This window comes from Dromaius novaehollandiae, chromosome 1 (assembly GCF_036370855.1).
Source record: "Dromaius novaehollandiae isolate bDroNov1 chromosome 1, bDroNov1.hap1, whole genome shotgun sequence".
NCBI classification, from domain to species: Eukaryota; Metazoa; Chordata; class Aves; order Casuariiformes; family Dromaiidae; genus Dromaius; species Dromaius novaehollandiae.
In genome coordinates, this window is record NC_088098.1 from 98,178,927 (window position 1) to 98,201,313 (window position 22,387).

Here is a 22,387-nt window from a genome sequence, read left to right on the forward strand (position 1 = left end):
GCACTTCCTCTAGCAAAGAAAACAATGATCAACAGATTGCAAAACCTCTTTAAACCTTCTACGACACTTTTTGGCTCTAGTTGCCTGCAAAATTTCACAATCGCCTGTCTCACTTGGTCTGACTAATGGCTTGTATTCTCTCCCAGATGAGTTTTTTGAAAGGAGGTAACATGATCATGGACCAGCAATACTGACAGAAGGAAAGAGAAATCTCTCAAAAACCTTACAAGAAAGTATATATCCCCTTCTACCCCCTGCCCCAAGATACAGTAAGAAACTTTGGTCCTAAAACTAGAGCAGAAGAGCAGGGATAGGAAAACTAGCCCAAGGGATGGCTACAATTCACAGCTTAATTCTTCAGGCTACTGCTGAATAACATTGAGATGTTGTTTAAAGTATTGCCATCCCTTGAAAGCCATGGAAACAGGAAAATATTTTGAATGAACAACTATGATTATTGAGTCAGGAAGAATATTGTTAAAAATAATTATTCTGTACCTCTTACCTTAAAATATTCACCATTGTTAATTTTTACAACAGAGAATTAAGAGACATGTGAATGACTAGCATGTCTCAGCCACTTCTGGCATGGAGTACTGAGGTATAAGCCCTCTTAATTATTTAGGACCAGGAACAAAAAAATAACAAAGTCAAACTGTAACCGATAAGCAACAGACTAGTATTATTCAAATTGATATTTGCTCTCAATAAAAATACCTTCAAGCCCACTCATGCCTGTGTTGCCTGTAAATTATTTCCAAAAGGGTAGGGCTGTTCCTAGGAACCTGAAAGACATTTCCAGTAACGCCATGCCCTGGAGCAACAACCGAGCATTAGCTAGTATCTGAGAAAACCACGGTAATTGTGTTCACTGAAGGAAGAAATACACTGAAAGGAGGAAACAGCAGATAAAAAAATCTTTTGCAACCTCATAACCTTCTGTGGAAACTCCCCACCTTTGAAAAATGCACATGCTGGCTCTCCTACCATCTGTTTACTCAAGCTCACAGGTACTGATGTCATAGGCCAGGATTTTCCCAAGTTTTACTTCAAGCCTTACTCAGAAAACACCCAGCCATTTAAAAAAACTTTAATACATCAGTGTGAAAGTAGAAAGCAGTGAGGCTGCAGGAGCTGGGACAGGGTATTCTCAGTGATGTTTTTATGCTGCCAAAGTCGACTGCTAGTTTCAGCAAACTGACAGGCAGGCGTGTGTTCAACGCATGTGCACATGCACGTGTAGCTGCACTGTGGGGGCACACTGCAGCATTGACATTCAGGGAGCGGGATGAGAGCCAGCATCAAAAGAAACAGCTTCACACTAATTTCTTCTTTTTTAATTAACATTTGTCAAATTTGGATAGAAGCCCAGGCTGCAAAATTTGGATGCAAAATTCAAAGAGCTCAGAAGCTGGAAATGTTCACATGCAGGCTCTTGTTATGCTTAGCCCTATTTATATGTCATGCAAAGATGACTTAATTGCTCTTACTGTAACTCACAGTAATATTCATGGTGATTTTTTTTGTATGTCACAGTGCATTGCAGAGATAGACTCCAAGAAAGTGCCAGTGTTTAATAGTAGATGGACATTGGTTTTCCTTTTCAAGAAAGACTTTTTTCCAAAGTTCCCCTCTTTCAGGGTAGGGAGGGGGGAAGACTTTCAATGCTATCTGCAGAAAAGTAAGAGTGCTTTGATCAGATCTGGGAGCTGTTTATAACACATTTAGTAGTTCCTAAAACTCATGCGAACTTTCAATTTGCTTTCTCTGCACAGCACTCACTGCAGCTGACTTGGGGCATCACTGAAATACTGAATTCTTGGCATATGATAGAAAAAAACATTATTCAACTCTTGCTGCTTCAGTGTTAAGTCGCTCAATCCAGTTCTAATATAGAGAATCTCCTGTGGAGTAAGAGGTAAAAATCCAGTCCTTACTTTGCATTCTTCACCAGCAGAGCACATATTATTCAGCAAATCATGCTATCCGCTGACATTAGAAGAGAATGAGGATTAGAATGGAGTATTATATTTATTACCTTCTTACTTTAATCATCTTGGCATCACTCTCGAACATCCTAAATGGGCTGCAAACAGCACCTTCACTACAGTAACGGCATTAAGTCTATTCCCAGTTCCTAGTAGGGTACTTGCATCCATTCTGTTCTAGCCTAGAGATTAGAGAGCCCCAGAGATGCTGTATACTAGGTAAGACACTAAATCATATTATGAGGTTCAGAGGGATTTCAGAGCAGCAGAAACCCTAAGTAATGCATTACCAGCATTCCTCTGGACCTTGGGGACTACATGCAGGAGAAAGCGGGCTATTGATGAGCTTTCCACAGTCACACACTTCCAAGAATCGAATCTCAGCTCTTGTTAGGGCCACATATGGGACTAAACTATTGCAATCCTCATGGCAAGGATGATGATGGCTTCTCTGACCAGACATAGTGAAAGAAACTCCTGTTCTTCCTCCATCTGCACTACTTACAGACCCATCTACGGCTAGCTTCTAAATGTCACTGTGCCTCCATGCCAGTATACGTCATAAAGGTGAAAACAATAATGGACTTTGGAATAGGAGAGCTCTGCATAAGAGTTAAGTGTCAGGAATAGTACTTCTGTCCCCAGATATTCTTCAGAAGATAGGGGACTTTCATCGCACACCATAGTTTCATATGTACCCTACTACATGCTATCTCCTACATCTTAGGGACACCTTAATTCCACTAGTCTTCAGTTCTGACCTTATGTTAGATACGAGTGTTGTAAGAAATAATGTGATTTAGTTTTAATGTGGCATATGCTTCCTGCATTGATCCAGCAGTGGAATAATTACATGAATAATTGCTTTTTTAGAACAGGCTTTGAGACTTCTCATGGCAGACCCCACTGCTCTCCTCATGCTTTCAAGGAAGGCGGTGTGGCTACTTGCTGGCTCGGTCAGTTTGCTTTCAAAGCAGGGTCAAGTGATTTTACTGTTCCTTGGGCAAATGCTAGTCTTTGCTAGATGAAAATTAAGGGCCACATATCACTCTTATGATGACAGAAGTGTCATGCTTTGATCAATGCAGTTTCAGACAGTACTGTGAAAAATAATGTAAAATAATTACATATAATTAGCACACAATATTTTAGAATTACCTTGGCATAAAGGACACTAGCTTCCATTCTGGAGATCTTTCTACCACATTAGAGTTTTTTTTTTTAATGCAGGAAGAGTCTCGATTCACATAAGGGAAGGTTTTTATTAATTTTATTTGTTGTATTAGCACAAAGGAGGAGTTTTTTGGGGAAAGAATTTACATAAACAGTATTTATACAGCACAACATTTGCAATCCAAAAGTATCTGTGTGCTTTGCAGGCAATGGAGAAGGGATTGCTTTATCCTAAGTTGAAATAAACCTACTGTTAAAGTAAATATGCAGTAGCAACACCACCTTACAAAGGAAACATGAATAATAACTTTTCTAATTTAAGCTGGATGTGGGAGGATATAGGTAGGCAGCAAAAGAGGTTGGAAACTGATTTCCAGTGTGATTCATAGAGATTTTTGGCAGCTGCTTGCACAGGTAAATTATAATATTCCACATTTACATACAGCTTTTCACTTATTAAAATCTGGGTTGGGGGTTGTTTTTTGGTTTTGTTTTGGGGGCTTTTTATTTTTGCAAATGAAATACTGAAGCACAAAGTTGAGAAACTTGCCACCCATGGTACTGACTGGCTGTGGGTCAAGTGTCTTGACTTTTACACAGGACAGATCCATTGCTTCCAACAAAATACTGCTGACCTGATGAATTTGCTTTTAAGTGAGACAAACTGTTGCAAGATGAATGGAATTACCTACAGAAGTTAGGGGAGGGATTTGATACAACTGGAATTGTAACAATTTTGTCTATAGCTTACAAGCAGTAATAATCCAAAGGATGTACTGGTACATTAATAAGGCTTGTTCTTCACTCCACACTCCTTCATTAGCTTTTAACCTCTAGAATCACTTCCTACCTCATGTTTACCAAGAGAAAGAGAGCTCACTGTTGCCATTACATTTCCAGCCCCTTCTCCCTACATTTTTATTGTCATTCCATATTACACATCTAGATTCGGCAACATTTCTGCCTGATAGAGATCAAAACTAGGTGTTCTGACACAATGACAGAAATCGAGAATAATCCAAATGAAGTCAATGGGGCTCTACTTCATGCTGTAAATGAAAGCAACATTTGACTCAATGCTAGTACAAATGGTTCTGAAATACAGTGATGATACCAAAAAGAAAAACAGAAAGCCAGCAGTGATCTCCAAATACCAGTTTTCACATTCTCTGGCCTTTGTATAAGTTTCCTTTTTATTGCTTCTGTTAGATGCAATGTAAAAATAAAAAATAACTACAAAAAACATCCCTGTCAGAGGACTACTCCAGAAAAGAAAAAAAATAGTGAGGAATGGGATTGTGAATTGACAAAGTTGTGTAGGGCTCAGCTGCAGCTCTGACCTGCCTTAGGAGCACACCAAGATTGTTCCAGCAATAGTGTGGAAGTGTGTCATGTTGTGTCGTGTGCCTTCGTCCCTCTCCCCCCCCGCAACTATTGTCTAATTTCTGCTTTGCACCTTTTAGAAAGGGTGATGCTGTATTATTTCAATATCAGCAATTAAATACTTTATATTAAATATATGTAAATGGCAATAATAGACATTTTAAATTCCTTTCAAGTCATCTGCAAGCAATTTTCTTTCAGCACTGTAGAATATCTAATCAGGTTTAAAGATTATAGGCTGTGTCAGTAAAATTCTACACACTTTCACACTACTTAACATTCTACAATGGAGTAGACATGTTCATTAGTAAGAATTTATTAGTAAGAGATCTGCAATAAATCTTTAAAGCAAAAAACTAAACATGGGTCCATGTTGAGTCCAAAGTGCACAACAAGCATCTTGTTAAAAAACAAACAAACAAAAACCACCCCCCCAAAAAAAAAACAAAATAGAAAAACAAAAGGAAAAAATTGAAAATAACAGAAAAGCAAATTATGGAAAACTGTATTTTGGGCAAACCAAGCCAGTTCCAAACAATCTTAATAGGCATCTACTGTGCTTTCGGGAATCATAGTTGCATGCATATCTCTAGTCATATTTGATTTCTCTTTTAGCTTTGACTGGAGTAAGGTGTGTTCCATTACACCAATTCGTATGTCCATCTGAACAGTTTCTTGCTTCAGTTTTGTTAAGGCCTGTTTAATCTTCACTAGAGGAGCTGTTCAAAAAAAGATAAATAGTGCATCTCTCTGTCAGCTGACATAAGACAAAAAACATTATTTTCTTATAATTCATTCCTTAAAATTGAAGAGTTGAATGAACAGAAGGGTGTTCTACTCTACAGACATGACTGTACTGATACATCATTTTAATATGCAAGATACTTTAAAGATGAAAATAGGCAGTGACAATTTTGCTATCTTCTTGACATCTTGGATCTGCATAAAGATGTGCATATAAACATTAGGATAGGTTTGTCAATGATGTATTTTGCTCAGCTGTAAGCCTCATCCTCATAGCTGACTTGGGGTTTAATAGAGAATGGAAAACACCTTCAACAGGAGGACATCTTACCTGTGAGAAAGCTATTAAAGTGTTTTGTGCTCCCACACTTAGTTTCCAATTCCTCACTTCCAACTGGTATCATCCTGGACATGCTGCTGCATCATGCTGATCTTTATGATTTTAGGCTTTGGAGTTTATCCTGATCATTGGCCATGCCATAATACAGGAAGGGTGTAGTGAGGTAGGTGAATAGCACCTTCACAGCGAAGTGACAGTGCACAAAATTTACTTATAAAACAACAGCTGTGACTATTTAAAGAAACTAGCTGTAGTGGTTACAGCTAAATACAGATATAGCCTGCATATTTAGCCATATTACAATGTGTATCAATTTGTTTCTGTATTCGCACTCCTTAGAGTTGGAATAGAATCTCTTTATCAGAAAAAAATAAACCACCAAACCCTGAGTCTGAGACAAACTAATTCAAATAGCTACATAGTTTTAAATATTGAAAAAGTCTATCGCAAGCACCAAAATGAATTTTCTGACTCCAGCCAACCTTAGCAGGGAACCTAATAGCTATTGCCAGTAAGAATTTGAGAATTACTGGGCTTGAACCTGCAAATGTGTGAACTACCTCCAGTAAGTTACCAATTATTCAAATCAGAGCCCCAGAAGTTTTGTCTTAGATTTTACAGATAATTTACCAAAGGGAGGAAATACTGGCATCCTTAGCTTCTACAGACCTACGTGACCTTTTGAAAGAGGTTAAGACTCCTAATTTGCTTAGACACTAAAAAATTTTAATATTGATATTTTAGACTAGTCTCTCACTCTGACTCTCTTTATTTTTCCTTAATAGAGGACCAGTTATGTACCTGTCACTGAGAAAACAGGTGTTTTGTTTGAGGCAAGAAACATACTTACCACCATCAGTCATGCTGCTTCCTTTCTCTTCCATTTCCTGCTTTACTCTCTCTAATATTTCTGTAATCTTAAATTAGAGAAGATTTTCTTAATTAAAAGAGATGAATGTAAAGCTAGAAAAAACCCCTCTCCTGAATGACCACATCATTCATAGAAAAAAAAAATCCGTCTTAATTGCTGTATACAGAGAAACATTTTTTTTTCAACTTTGATGAAAATTTTAATTAACCTTTAAGTAAACATGGTAAAAATTATGGCAAAAATTTTAACAGGTTGGCCAAGCAGCATGATATTACTGAGAATCTGCACTTCCCAGAACAATAAAAAGAACAGTGCAAGTGTTGCATTGCAGAACCATATGATATCCCTGCAGACCAAGATTCACCAAATGACCATGATGACTGCCCTTCTCCTGGAAATGGCAGAGCTTCAGCAGGTGATGGTGGAACCCTAAGAAATGGTACTGCAGGAAAAGACGAAGCAGCAGCAAAGTCTGCTGGCATGGGTATAGGTATATGAAATGCATGTATGAAGAATAAAATACATTTCAGCACTGACTATCCACCAGTTTGCCTTTACAGACGATGAAGAAAAGCAACTATGTGATTCTAAGCTACGGTCAAGTTAATTATTTAATATTTTTGGCTCTACTGTAAAAATGAAAAGCCTTTTATTAAGGCTTCAGTGAGCCTTTTCAGTTAAAAAATAGAAACAAGTAAACAAACAAAACCCCACGTCACTACATTTTTATTGCATACCTAGAGTGTTATCCATAGAGCCTAATGGGCTGAGATTTGATCACATTCTTGAGAGTAAGTCTGTGGTAATATCCACTATGTCTAGTTTAGCTCAGATATGCACCACTATATTAACCTAGTTCAAAGTCTTCCAACCTGTAACATACATACATATATATATATATATATATATATATATATATATATATACACACATATACATATATATATACACACACACACACATATATATATATATATATTTTTTTTAAACTAAACTGCCAACAATTTCCAAAGCACAAAAACGTTTTTAAATCTGAAGTCATCATAAAGTACTCTATTTTTCAAAATCACTACTTGGAGAGTGAAATTAAAAAAAAGCTCAAATTCTGCAGAAGCCACACAATAAGAGAAATTTTTGTCAGAAAATTTTTGTTAAGCTGCTATGATTATTACCTACTTAAAGTCTCAAATCTCTTTTACAATTTCCAACAAGTTCTTATGGCGTAGTCTATTATGTGACTATTTCAGACATATTAGCATCTAATAAAGGGGACTTTTCAAATGTAAACAATAGAACTCTTTAAAAAGTTCTGAACTGGACAAAGGGTTGAAATATTTGGAAATCTAAAAGTAAATATGAAAAGCCATGAAACTCAAAATCTTGAGGCAGTTAGAAGTCTGGATTTTTTTATTTGTCATAACATGGATTTAAAAAAAAGCTACCAGAAAAACAGTTCTAAGTAGTAACATAATTTGACTGGCATCAAAAAATTACTATTTGCTCAAATAATATTTCAAATGCTTGAAAGGTGAAAAATTCTTATTTTTTGTGTTCATTTTTACCAAAAATAAGAGTTGAGGTTTTCTTCTTCCAAGGACTTTATAGATGTGACTTGATTAACCCTCAATAATTCTAAGAGAGAGGCTATAACATACAGAACATTTACCCTCATTTACAAATTCAGGGAATTAGGAAAGCTCACAAATAGTTTGCCCAAGTTCACATGTTAAAATCAATGGCAGCCTAGGATGAAAGTTCAGGGATTGGACTAGACCACTTTCACTAAACAAACACATTAAGCGTTAACACAAGAACATATCGGGGAAAAAAGTAAGTTCATAAAACTGCAAACACTAAACATCAAGTCTCTGAAATTTATTTTAAAATTATTTAAAATATTTTATTTATTTATTAAGAAAAATTTAAAGCAGAACACAAATCATGTGAAGATGTGTTTTACCTCTGAAAGCACTTTAATCCTTTCAGTTACTCCTCCACTTCCCTCCTGGTACTTCTCTTTAGCCTGGAAAGAAGCAAATTTTTTGCTGTAATGATAAAGCTGAAGAGATACATGCATATAGTTCAGAGAATTTATAACACCAGAACTCGCTGTCATGGGTCCCAAGCCCAGAAGTTCTCTCACAGAGTCCCAAGGACATTAACAGAGCAATACATAGGAGGATGGGCTTGAAACATCAGCCTGTACAATGACTATCATTCGGAAATTTAAAGCAGTTTCAAAAATTGTGAGTAACAGCCCTAAAGCATATAGAGTAAGGTTTTCCTAATTATTTACATGTGAGGAAACAAAAACACAGAAAATTTGTCGGAATGGAAACAAAATCTAATACTGAAATCCAGAATACTTTATCTGCAATGGTAAAATACTCTCTTGAAGTTTCAGTTTATGACTCAAGTAGAAAATGTAAGCTGCTGTTTCTATATGAAACATATGAAAAATATGTTATGAAAGTATTCAAGTTATGAAAAATAACTTTGAGAATATTTCACATAATCTGAAATTATGTTTGCAGTTATTCTACAGTGAACCCTCTCTCCTCTACCCCATATATCCAGAAATCAAGAGAGATCAAAGATCTTCATGCATCAACACCACATTTTTACTTGGTTCATTGAACAGAATGAGTTTACATAGCAAAGTTGCACACAGGTGTTCCTAGTTTATTACCTGAGGTAGGTAACAGTCATATTTGATACTTCAGTTTAACAGCAAGGTAAACAGCAAGCACAAAAGTCAAATCCCATTAGTCTTATTTTTATGTGATGCCCAGAAATACGAGCAAAAGGGCTAGCCAAACGGCTGCTTATACAGCTAACTAGAAAATTAAGAAGCTTCCCAAACAGCAGTCTATTGGGACAAAAACCTAAATGAAGTGGTAATCAAAGTGCTTTGTGCAAATTAGCGCAAGTAATCAATGTGAGAGATGAGTGCTGGACTGACACTGTCGTTTTTCCAATCATCACAGATGTGTGAACTTCACAGGGAAAGCAAAACTAGCAATTTACTAGCAGCTCAAGATTGGCAACAGATTTACATAATATTCATGTGAAAAACACTTGCTTTCCTTTGTAGAATAGTTGAATAAAAATTGCTAATTTAGCTTAACAACTATATAATTTGACAGCCAATCAATTTTTCCCCTGGTTTACATCCAACAGCAGAATTCACAGAAAATTCCCCCAATTCTTCTTTGCCTTCACCCCTACTTAACAGGAATTTAATAGAAGAGAAGGAAACCACAATAGGTCTGTGCATTACCTCACTCAACAAGGCTTGTGCTGAACGGTATTCTTGAACCAAATGCTCCAATTGATTGTTGACGTACTTTTCCCTGCTGTTGATCTTTTCCAACGTTCTGCTGATTTCATTATGAAGTTTGTCAAGGTAACCCTAGAAAATCATATTCGGTGGGCTGACAGTATATAGATAGCATGTAAAGAGCACTAAAATGATGTTGTAATTCAGAAAGGATATGGAATCCTACAAGTGAGAGAAAAATAGTACAGAACTCTATGTATAGCCAATGAAGAATGATTCCCTGATGTCTTCTTTCACCTAACTTCAAAACACGTACTTCGAGCTGTAAGGCTTCCATCATTTCTCCCCTCCAAATTAATTACACATGTCACCATCAATAAGTTATTTTAACAGCAGCATTTGACAGTGCTTTGGGGTTTTTTTGTTTTAAATCAACTGTTATTCAGATTGTATTATTCTATTTTGCCCTCTGTACTTGGGATATATGTATGCTAATGATATGTTAATGAACTGTTATATCCCTGTTAATCCTCATACATAAAACTCTACTTCCCACAAGATCTCTTTTGCCAATCCCACTGTCCTTAATCATCATTAGCACGTATTTCCTTTTCACTTGTACAGCATTATCTTAAGTCAAATAATTTTCAATCTAGTATTAAATGTATGTCTAATAAAAGAGAAAATAAAAACACTGACACATCAGTGGAACATGCAGCACATACAAGACGTACCCTAGTTTCTTTCAAAGCAGATTCAATTCCATCCTTATGCTGATGCATTTGATCTACATGGATCCTCCAATCCTAAAAAAAGATGCCACAAGGTAAAACATAAGTTAAATACAGCTTTATCCTTCACTGGTTGCTAAAGAAAGGCTGATATGCAACTCAGGGTCAGTCCTCTTGTGTACTATTACCACATATCATTCTGCCACTGCTATATTCATAGCTAGAGGCATTTGCTTAATGTGACAGTTGATAAATCTCCTAAACACCACAATGTGATGCTCAGATCTAGAAACAAACACTGACAAGCTCAGCGATAGGACAGTAGCTATGCTTTTTAGAGTCTGTTTGATCTTCATGGAAGTATTTCTGGTAGAAACCACTCTGGGCACAAATATTGAAAATATTGATTATAGCTCTGCTAGCTCAGCTTATTCTTAGGGAGAGAAAACAAATGCTTTTAATGTCCAAGACCTACAAATTCCAGAACTATCACACCTTCTGTTTCTAGTTAACCCTTACTGTTCTCAGGAGGAAGATGGAAAGAAATGAAAGATGCAGCAATATCTAAACTTGTTTTCCATTGTGGGACAAAGCTAGAAGGAAAGAAAATTATTTGCAGCTGCTAGGTCATAGGAAACACACATGGAATCAGGGATGGGGGAAGAAAAAAGGGGCTGTTTTAACTTGACTAGGTAGGCATCTTTTACTTTAAATCAATTCCAGTCTCAATATTTATCACAAGTTTTCACTTATCAGTTCAGACTTTTACATTCCCAAGACCCAGAGCACAGCTGCAGGCAGTACTTTGAGTTCAGAATGAAGCAGAGTTGCAGCACTGCACTGCACCCACCCCCTAACTTTAAAAATACAATCAAGTTTCTAATGAGCTCTGTTAAACCATTAACCCTCTCCTGATACAATGCATGCATGCACAGCTGAGGAAATTGAGTATGATGCTTTTCTTTGTAGAAAGAAAAAAAGCCAAACTATAATGAATATCAGTTATTTCTGAAAGCACAGAAACTAGAGGAAGAATCCTCTTTTCATGTTCATTTTGACATATTCCTTAAAGTCAAGACGTGGTGCATTAAAATGGGAGCTAGTAAAACTCAGTTCCTACTGTGGCTTTAACTTTCACTGTACACGTTCATCAAGCTTTCATTTCTTAATGTGGGAATCAAGGACCACGTTCTCTGTAACAGGTGGGCTTGCTGAAGACCAGTGGAAGGTAGCCGAAATCAGGAGTTTCTTCACATAGAAGGCGGCAACATAGCATAAGACAGGCAAGCAATTTAACATGTATTTGACAGCTCAGCCTTTTTTATGGCAAGATCAATTATCTTTCATTGAATTCTGTATCATTGCTACAGACTGTTCCACCATCCCAACTATCTGGGCCACTACAAATGAGCAATTTCAATATTGCACCGATCTGTGTATGCTATACAAGCTCTTAGAAAGAGTGCTTGTGGCAATGCCAGGAAAAAGCACTGGACTTTGACTGGCTAAAGGTAGATGTTTACATCTGAGCTCCTCACTCTAGATTCCTTGGACTGCATTATGGAGAGAAACACACATTTCTAGGAAACGATAAATTTCATCTTGAGGTAGCTATCTTACTAGACAAGTAAAATCAGTCCTAAGAGTATTCCTTTCTTTTTGCTGAGTAAAAGGACAGCCCATGATGACTAGATCAGACATACAGACCTACTTTACTGCCATTTAAAGTTCAGCAAGATGAATTCCATACAATCAACCTTTTATGTGGCTGACAAGTAAAACAGCTGCATGTTAAGAAGCTCTGCAGTTATCTTCCAGGAAGACCTAATAGCTGCTAGACTGAAGGTATATTTTTTCAAAAGTATGAATCCACTGGAAATGTTTAACGATTTAAGAAGTTTCCACTGAAATCAGGTAAATGTATGAAAATAAGGTGCCCTGATAGTAGCAGGAAAAAAAAACAATTATTATATAATATTGAAGAAAACCCTACTGTGAAGTATTTCTTATAGGGTCAAAGTGAGCAACAAAGTTTCTGATACGACAGCCGTAGAGAAGAATATTATTTAGAAGACTATTAATAATGATAATAATATCATTATTAACAATTCTGGGCATGACAAAAAAAGAGAATCAATGGAAATGGAATCAACACTGGTGATTCAAATCACCCTTTATTCACCAAATGTACACACACAAATTCACTCTCACATACCTTATTGTCAGTCCTGACCGTAACTTTCAGCTGTGGAAGTACACGTTCTACTTCCAAATTCCACTCTGCTGCATCTGTCGTGGACTCTAAAATCTCTTCTTGCTTTGCAGAATCGCTCATGTCCTGCATTAAAAAGAAAGACAAAAAAACCCCCAAAGAACAGTTTTATACAAGAGATGATCATTATACATAGTGAAAACTGTTAGAAACCACATTACAATGCCTTATAATATTCATATCAGTAAAACATGTTTATTCATAAAGATCTAGAACTACAGATATAACTGAATTTTTAATGGCTTTCTTTGAATTCATAAAGATTAGGAATTGAAATAATAAGTATCTTTTCTGAACATACACAGAATTTAAAAGAAATGCATATAATAAGAAATTGTAACAGATTTCAGAAATAACAGGGACAAATAATAAAAACACATGCAAGAAACTAACGCCATGTTTCTCTAACAGTCTCTGCAAAAATGTCTTGCAAATGTTTCCAGCACCCTTGCAGGGAGATCACTTTAGAAACTCACTGTATATTTTTCTTTAAAAATAAGCTAATTCATTTCAGTTGGAATATTTTTCAAGTTTAGACTATACAAGTATTTTCAGACTTAAGTCTAGCATGAATAAATTGGAGCTAAACAAGTAAGATCTCTTAAGAGAGGACTGATGAGTAACAACTTACTGATTTGTAAGTCTGTGCCTTTAGAACATTCAGATCGATGAAATTTTCTTCATTGTCTGACTCTTCTTCCTTAAGAAAAGTTGCAAAGTAAGACTTCAGCAATTATCTCATAATCTTTCTTCAAAATTTTTATTTTACAGGAGCACAGGAAAAGGGGTATTAAATTCCAAATTTCTGAACAAAACAAAACATGGAGACTTTTTTGAAAATGCAGCTTGTATTTACTTAAAATCTTCTGAGGACACATAGCATCTTCTGGTATAAGCAGGCAGATGGAAATTACTTCACATTTCCCTGGAGGTGCTACAGGATTAAAAACCAACCGAACAAAAAACATGACATGGGCCATTATCAAGAAGTTACAGTACTACAGAACTATTTTGGTGCAACCAAGCCCTAAAACTTTGCCTTTAAAAGAAACAGGAACAGCCAGACCTGTACACAGCATTCAAGATGCAGTTTGCATCATGGATTTAGATTTGCAGAATCATGCTGTCTTTTACGGATGTCCAGAATGATGCTTTCCATTTCACTTTCTTTTTTTTTTTCCTAATAACTCCAAGCAATCAGTTTGCTTTCTTGCCCATGACTGAGCATGGGGCTGATGGTTTTGTGGAATTATCTATTACAGCCTCAAGATTGCACTTCTCAGTGATCGTGATCAGCTCAGAACCTATCACTGCATATGTAAAATCAAAGATGTTTTTCCCATGTGTTACCCTCCATTTATCTATGCTGAACTTCCCCTGCCATTTTATCATTCATACACTTCCCCTGCCATTTTATCATCCATACACTTTTCCCTTGTGCAGTTTGACCTTCTGTAGTTCTTCCCAGTCAGCCCTTGTCTTTTCCTCTGAAGCCAGCTTTCATTATTCACCCTTTTTCTAATCAATTTTTGAATGCTGCAATAGCACAAGTCTTAGCATAGACACCTTCAGGACTCAATTGGTGAAAACTTGGGAGCTTATTCCTGCACCTTACCTAGTTTTTAACTAACAAGGACCACTTACACTATGTTAGTGTAATTTATTTTCTTCTGGCATATTTGGCCCTTAGCCCCCCAATTCTGCAATGAATTAATGGTGACTAGATTAGGACTTTCTTTTGCTATACAAACAATATGTGTTTGTGCAGCACATAGAAGAACGTATTACAACACCAATACAACAACAAAATAAATGTGTAGTTATCAGAACTGAAGATCAAAACTTAACAGATTTGGCTGGACTACCACTGTTCAGATGGTTCCCCAAGACTTATGGAAGTAAGCATGTCCCTATCAGCCTCATCAATTTTATCTGAAAGCAAAATCATACAAACAATTGAGGAAGCTCATCATTAGCATTTAACCACTAGCAATCTTGCTAAATTCAATTATGCATACAGGTAATATATTCAGGACATATCAATATATTGGCAGCAACAATGCATTGGAAATAAATTATTACATCTGCATATAATTAAACCCTGTAGAACCAACAGGGGCTCTAAAACGTGATCATCTGCATGGTATAAACCTAGTTTGGTGCTTTTACCAACACACAGACTTCAAATATCTCACAGGATGTTAGCTGTGAAAAATCATGGTCTCAGACACAGTCTCAGAGCAAATACAAAGGTTCTTTGATGTGTTTCATCTGTGCTCTACTTAAATGTTTCTTCCTCACCTCCCCATTTAAACCTTAGACCTTAACAAGACACAAATAAGAGCAGTTAACTGTCTGTTTTCATATCTGAAGCTTTTAGCCAACAGTTTTAAGTTTTGAGGCTTGTCAAACACGCAATACAGAATGCCTCTTTTCTTTCTCAGAATTATTCAGACTTTTCCTGTGGGGACTTCATAGCAGATAAAAATGCAACCAGACATTGACACCCACATCCCAGTATTTGCATATTGCATGAAAATTAAGAATAGGCTGGAATTTTTCTTGGATAAAAAAAGAGAAGAATAAGGCAATTCTTAAGAAAATTGGGGGAAAAGAGAAAGAGAAGCAAACTCTTCAGCTTATGTTTTTGAGGACTATTATGGCACATGAGTTTGGCCGCATTCAGTGCCATATGATAACGTTACTGGCACACTACTTCCCACATCTGTGACCTTCAAGCACTTGAAAAGCTAGATAGTTCTGGCATATTCTATCCAGTATTGCTGTGCTTAGGACTCCCGAAAATTCTTTTGCCCTCAAATAATTTACTGACCCAGCAAGTGAGCAGTCTTCAGGCACAGCTTTGACTATTTTGGTTTGTGATCTACATTCACTTTGCACAGAATCATCACCTTTTGGCTAAGTCAGATGTGAAACTAACTTCTTTTTGTTATTTTCACTTCAACCATCTTCAACTAGCTTCCCTCTCCAGAAACATCTTGCTTAAGTCAGCAGTAAAAATGTGTACTTCTAGGACACCAACAGAGGCTTGTGAAAATGAAGATGCCTCCTTGCGACCACATTATGCCACTAGGTTGCGGACAGCGAGACTCCAGCTCTCAAAAACAATCTGCTGAGAAAGTCAATCAGCAACAAAACTTCTATTCAACATCCATCCATCACTAAATGCTAAAAACATATCTGAACTTACTGCCTTATTTCATAAGCTGTTTCATAGACAAGGCAACTTCACTGTAATTATTATAGGTAAACAGGCATAAACAAAAAGGTTGATCCTTGAACATTGCCACTGTGGTGGAAAAAGGTATTTCAAAGCTCTTCAAACCATAATCTATAGGATATAGGAATAATTTATGCTTTTTTCTCCACATCTGTCATGGTAGTTAGAGCACATAGAAAGACTTATTCACAGTCCGAATGGATGACAGGATATAAACATTTTATTCATAGAATATATTGCGATGAAGTGCCATTATATTGCCCTACAGAAACAATTCCGTAACTTGTATTTAGGTCATTGCAGGTGTTTTTAAACAAATCCTCAGTTTCTAGACGACCTTTTTCGTCTACCCTCTTCCCAAATCTTCAGATCAACTAAGTATCAAAGTTACTGTTCAGTATTTACAGTAAAGTCTGATTTATGACAGTTAGCTCTCAATTAATTAACCGCTGAGCAACTATTTAAACAAATATTAGCCAATTCTGGAAGCAGGGATTAAACATCATTAAACATCGATAACAGCTTGTCTCAGTAGAAAATAAACAGTTCTGAATATATGTAATTTTAATGTCTTGTTAGATACCACCACAGTTTATATTAACTATAAATGCTCATTAGCCTATGTGTTCTCTCCTGAACAGTTTATAACCTTATCTAAAAGGAAACGAAAAAATCCTACAGAGAAGCTGACGATGCAGGAAAGAAGATGCAGGAAAAAAGTGTGAGGAAACAGACAGTAGGAAATACTTCCTAAACAAAGCCAAATAAAATGAACAGTGAGTAAAAATTCCCTCATAGTTGACCAATACTAACATAATCAAAACCCATCAGGTAAACTTACCACAACTTCCTCTTCCAGTTTATTAAGTGTTAGCTCTGCATCATCTTCTGTTATTTCTTTTTCTTCTAGCTCTTCTGTTGGATACACTGGCCTGTAATATGTTCAAAGAATACCAGGTTTAAACACAGTTAATAAGATGTTATTCTGTAAATTGCTCCTAATCGAACAAAAGACTTCATGAGAAATACATATGATGCAGAATATGACTAGAGAGTGATTAGTCTCTCATATGTTTAAACAAATAAAATTAATATTCGCCCTCAAAGTCTTTGTTTATCTTGAACTTAGTCTTCAAAGCGAGGGCTAATTATTATGCTAAGCAGTACAGCACATTTGTACTGAAAAGACACCTGGGGATTAACTTTTGATTCATTTTCTCTTCTGGTCTAACTTTGTAAAATTCAAGTGCAAGTCTGACTGACTCATTTTTGGCTTACTGATGAAATCCAGATACTAAACAGATGTAACAGTAAAGTATTCCCAAGGTAGAAATTACTTCACTATACCCTGGCAAAACCAATTAGAGGGAGGGGGTGAAATAAAGAGCACTTTTAAATAATTTTTCCATATACTTAAAATTATTCTTCATCTAATTTCTCCTGACATTTCCTTCAGATTAAATACTCAAAGTTACTGTAGTCTATTTGTAACACAGTTCAAATAGCATGCATACCTCCAACTGAATAGGTCAAGAATTTAGCTATTCATTGATGGGACCTAAAGGGATATTAGTATGTTTCAACTCAACTGTCAGATTAGCAAACAGCTATGTACAGGGAAATGAACAAAAAGTAGTAATCAGTCAACCTTTTATTAATTTAGCCTATTAATTACCCAAACTCATCCTTGCCAGTAATGCCACTAAACCGTGTGAATCTGCATGAGGAATTAATCTGACCCACTACTTCAAGCCTAGCTGAATTTGTGTTTTGAATCTCATGGAAATATCAAATAAAGCATTTCCCATCATTGTCACATTTTGTCTGCTATCCTTTACCATTACAGTTTACATTTGTTCATTGGAAAAGGATGTATAAGGGAGGAGTCTTAAAAGTGTACTACATACCTTTTCCAGCTAAAGCCAGTGTATTTCAAGGCTTCTTCAGCTAAACAGTCAAGAACATAGCATGCTTGTTCTCCATAACCTGCCTTTAATTTTGCAGGAGGAAAATCCACAGGCCTTCCCTAAAATAAAGAGATAATGCTGTTTACTAACTGCTACCCATCAATCAGGTTTTCCTCTCAGGAAAGTAACTAGATTTTTTACACTAATACTGAAGTGTCCACTTCATATGAAGAATTTACCAATTCAATTCATATTTTTCCCCTGTGCAACTCCAGCCAAGCAACAGAAGTGAAAACAGAACAATCCAAGGAACAGATGCACTGTAGAAATATTGAAGTACCCAGCAAGGGGATACCCACAGAGAGCAGAAGAGCCAGAAGCTGCAAGGGAGCTGGATGGTCAAGCAGATACATGACACACTGGCAAGGTAATGAACAGCAAAGGAGGAAATCAGGCATTGAGATTCAAACAGCAACGTTTCAACATTGCCTTGTTTGTTCCAGATTTTATTTATAATTTATTACTGTGCTGCAGAAGGAACATCTTACTAAGTTACAGTTTTACTCTTTTAGCAAAGAGTGTACTTAACATTGTTTAGAAGTGCACCACAGTATAATCTTCCATAAGACCATATTCTAAATACTTTACACTATTTAGGTTTTGATTTTTTATTCAACTGTACATTTTGAAGAGTAGTTACTGAATTCTCCCTCAGGCAACCCCCTTAAGCAGATATAGCCTTCTGACCTGAAGGTTTTTTTTAAACTATTGAAAAAAATCCCAGTAGCTCCTGACAGTTTATACAAAAAATATGAACCCAATTCTGAACCATTTTCTTTAGTATGAATTATACCATTGACTTCAGCAGGAGCAGGACCATAAGCACTAATTTCTGAGAATTATACTACTATATACAAGTACTATATATGCGGCAGTACAAGCAGTGAAACTGACTTAATCCATTTTATGGAACAAAACTAATTAGAACTACATATAATACCATAAGACCATTTTTGTAGCACCAAAATTTAGCACACAGGTACTGTTATAAACGTCCAATGAGCTAATTAGCATCACACAAACCTACAGACAGGAAAAAGTCTGCTCAGTCCTTGGGAATATACTCAGACAGGGGAGGAAGTGTGATTACTGTTATTTCTGAAGATGATGCACATATCTGAAATACCCTTGGAAAGACAGCATGTTAAACACTTACAAATGATCGTAGTTCTGAGAGTATTTTTGATATTATTGCATTGGGATCATCATATTCCTGTGGCTGTTCGAAGGGATGTCCTGCTTTAGTGATCAGCCAAGCAGCAAGCGTACAAAACATAAAGAATTGCTCACCAGGATTAGTGGGCAGTGCAAAGTAGTGCCTGTTTGAAAAGGGGAGAAAATGGTAAATAAAGATATTTTGCATTCCTGAAGCAATTCTAACATTACACGTCAGCACAGGCTTGGAAAGCAGTTTTGTTAACTGACTTCTCAATGAGTAAGCCACCTGAACTAAATTCAGGATGTCTGTTTTCACACACCACTGCAGTAGAGTAAGTTTTCTACATGCAATTCATTTGTTTCCTGCTTTAAATAAGTTATTAGTCAACATTAGACTTAGAATCCAAGGGAAACTGGGCTCTCCTTCTCCCTTCCAGCAGGATTAGGCAGCTTCAGTTAAACACTGAATTAACCAAATTAACATCTCTATATAAAACCAAGTTACTCTCTAATTTACCTGAACAGTCTTGAAATAAGTTGAGCTCAATTCTGTTCCCATTGACTTTTAGGGATGCAGAATCCACTCCATCATTCCATAAAATGTCACCAAGCAATTAAGGTTCTATAGAAAGGAGTCATTCAAATGTCACTTGCATAACATAATGTATTTTTAAAAGCTCAAAAGAATCAAAAGTCATAGACCCATAATCACCAATACCTTGTGGTCCATGAATGAGATGAACTGGCTTTGTTTAACCTCAGCCAGTTTTCACAAGGAAAGGGACTTAAAGCGCAAGAGAAAATTTCAATTTAAAACCATTCTAAGAACAGGCTATTAAAATGGCCTGATAACTACTGTCAATACCACATAGCAAATAATCTACTCTAAAAATAATATGAATACGATCTACTGATAAAGCTTAATAGTTGACCCATGACATAGGAAGCCAGGGTGGATTTGTCTCATCTACCTCTTGTTTACTTCAGAACAAGTTGAAAAATGCTTCAGAAATGCTAATTTCTCTCCAGTAAAAGGGGTCTAGACAAATAGCTCAAAGAAAAGTATCTGTATTTGGGTCATATGAATACCCTCCCTCATGTTATAAAAAGATTATTCTATTCCTCCAAGTGACCACATGAAAATTTGAATGGCACTTCTGTGGGGAGGAGAAAGCAAATTTAACAAAGCCTGGTTGCCTAGAGAGATGTGTCCTGTTTCTGCGTACAGTCCTCACCCATACAACTATACCACAGAAATTCTCCTCCTGTTCCTTCCCTAACGTCCCCAAAGATTCTTCCTGACAACAGCAATACATCCAGTTCCTTCTGCTCCAAAATCCCCCAAACCTCTTCCCCTTCCCATGTCCCTCAAATACCAGGTGAGCAAGAGGCAGGTGTATCTAAGTAAGTGTACAAGCTCAGATCAGGAGCATGCTTTTGAAGTGCTTCTTCCACTCTCCCCCGCCTACTGTGCTTTGCGTCACATTACAGAGCAGAATATACAAACTGGATATATTTCGGATGAAAGTAAGTTGAAAGATGTGGACCAAGAGTGCATCTAATGGGCTGTAACAACAGCTCATTAAACGTCATCAGCAAAGAAATTTAAATTCTTTTCCTCACAGAGCATAAAAGTAAGTTTTTAAAAGCTTTATGTTTTTGCTACATTCAATATATTTATTCTCAAATCTTCCTATCCTAACTTCTGGTGTATGCACTCCACCTCACTCATTCTCTTTAAAAGTCTTCATAAATACGCTGTTACAACAGCCATTCCCATCTTAATTGAAACGGCAGGATTTTTTTAAACCTGAAGTGTTAATTAGTAGTGATATGCCATAGCTACAAATAGACAACAGTTTTTTAAACCAATCTTAATAATAATCCTCCATCTTTGAAAGTATCTGAATGCCAGCCTCTTGACATTGTATATTTTAAACATAACAAACAATATAAAAAGCCCAAACCACCAAGTTGAATATGTGTTCACCTTTGCTAATATAATTTTTGTCTCCTAATAATTGTTATCTTGCCTTAAATAAGATGCCAGACCTGGTGGGATCATTTATGTGAGCTATGTGAAGACTTTTGTAGGACCTATGGGACTGTTTACTACAATCCAAACAAGGAATCAAACAGAAAAAAAAAAAGAGGGGAGAAGAGGTATTAAGTATTTGGGATTTCTTTCTACTAACGTTCAGATGTAGCATCTTGGATGGGCATATTCATTGTCACATGTTGATGCCTTTCACTGCAACCAAGAAGACTACAAACTTTTAAATCAAGATTCTCATACTATGCCTTCAACACCTACTGTTTAAGTCCTAACCAAACCTGAGACGTGGCAACCACGAGCACAGCCAAGATGCAAGTCCACTGGCCTGCAACACACAGTACTAACGAAGCCCTGAACCACCAGGCCTTCCCACATCCCTGCACAAACTCAGGGCGCGCGATGCAAAGGGGCACCCGCTCACTGCACGCAGGGCACCTGAAGCCTTTGCCTCGTGTGACAGCACACAGCAAGGGCACGGGCAACTCCATGCGAGGTTTGGAAGCGGTTTTTCTCCCCTCCCCTTTCCTCCCCAGCTGTGCGCCCTGACAGACCTGGGCCCCCGATTTCCCCCTGCCAGCAGGAGAAGGAGGAGGAGGAGGAGGAGGTCCCAGCGCCCGCCTGGGAGCCCCTGCCCTCCTCGGGCCGCCCCCGCCGGGCCCGGTGGGCGCTGCGGCGCTCGGGACCGCACCTGGAGAGCGGCCGCATGTTGTGGCGCCGCAGCGCCTCCTCCTCGTAGCTGAGCAGCTTCAGCTTCTCCAGCACGTCCTCCATCAGCACAAACATGTGATAGGCCGCGCCCGGGCCCCGCTCCACCGCCTCCTCCCAGCCGCCGCCGCCGCTCCCGGCCTCCTCCGCCATCTTCGCCGCCCCCGCCACCACCTGTCGCCAGAGCAACTGACTCTACCAATCCCCTCCCCGCACTTTCGGTGCAAGCCACCAATGGTGGCAAAGCATGCCGGGCCGAGCATCCAATCACCGCTCCGCTACGGCACGGCGCCACTCCCCCGACCCCGCCTCCTGAACGACGGGATGAGAGAGGGGGACGATGAAGGGTCGTGGTCGTTGAGTCCACAGTGGGATGGTCCTGTAACCGCGCTGGAAGGCTGCGCTGGGGGGGGGGGAAGGGAGTGGCGGAAAGCGGGATGGAAACCTGGTTCCTAGAGGAAACCTGGAGACAGGTCAT

The 22,387-nt window shown here is 37.6% G+C and overlaps 1 protein-coding gene across 2 annotated transcripts; it reads right to left on the reverse strand.

Annotated features, from left to right (window-relative positions):
* Positions 1 to 3,230: 3,230 nt before the first annotated feature.
* Positions 3,231 to 22,112, reverse strand: IFT57 (intraflagellar transport 57). 2 transcript variants are annotated; one of them, XM_026112391.2, is made up of 11 exons: positions 21,893 to 22,112; positions 19,147 to 19,309; positions 17,931 to 18,049; positions 16,865 to 16,955; positions 13,414 to 13,482; positions 12,726 to 12,848; positions 10,514 to 10,585; positions 9,780 to 9,911; positions 8,460 to 8,522; positions 6,479 to 6,545; positions 3,231 to 5,263 (listed from the first exon to the last, which is right to left on the reverse strand). In XM_026112391.2, the coding sequence occupies exons 1-11, from the start codon at positions 22,060 to 22,062 to the stop codon at positions 5,085 to 5,087; spliced, it is 1,248 nt and encodes a 415-aa protein (XP_025968176.2). In that variant the 5' UTR covers positions 22,063 to 22,112; the 3' UTR covers positions 3,231 to 5,084. The 2 variants fall into 2 exon arrangements, with proteins under 2 accessions (XP_025968176.2, XP_025968177.1); XM_026112392.2 differs by lacking the exon at positions 21,893 to 22,112 and adding an exon at positions 19,666 to 19,763.
* Between the last annotated feature and the right edge of the window lie 275 nt (positions 22,113 to 22,387).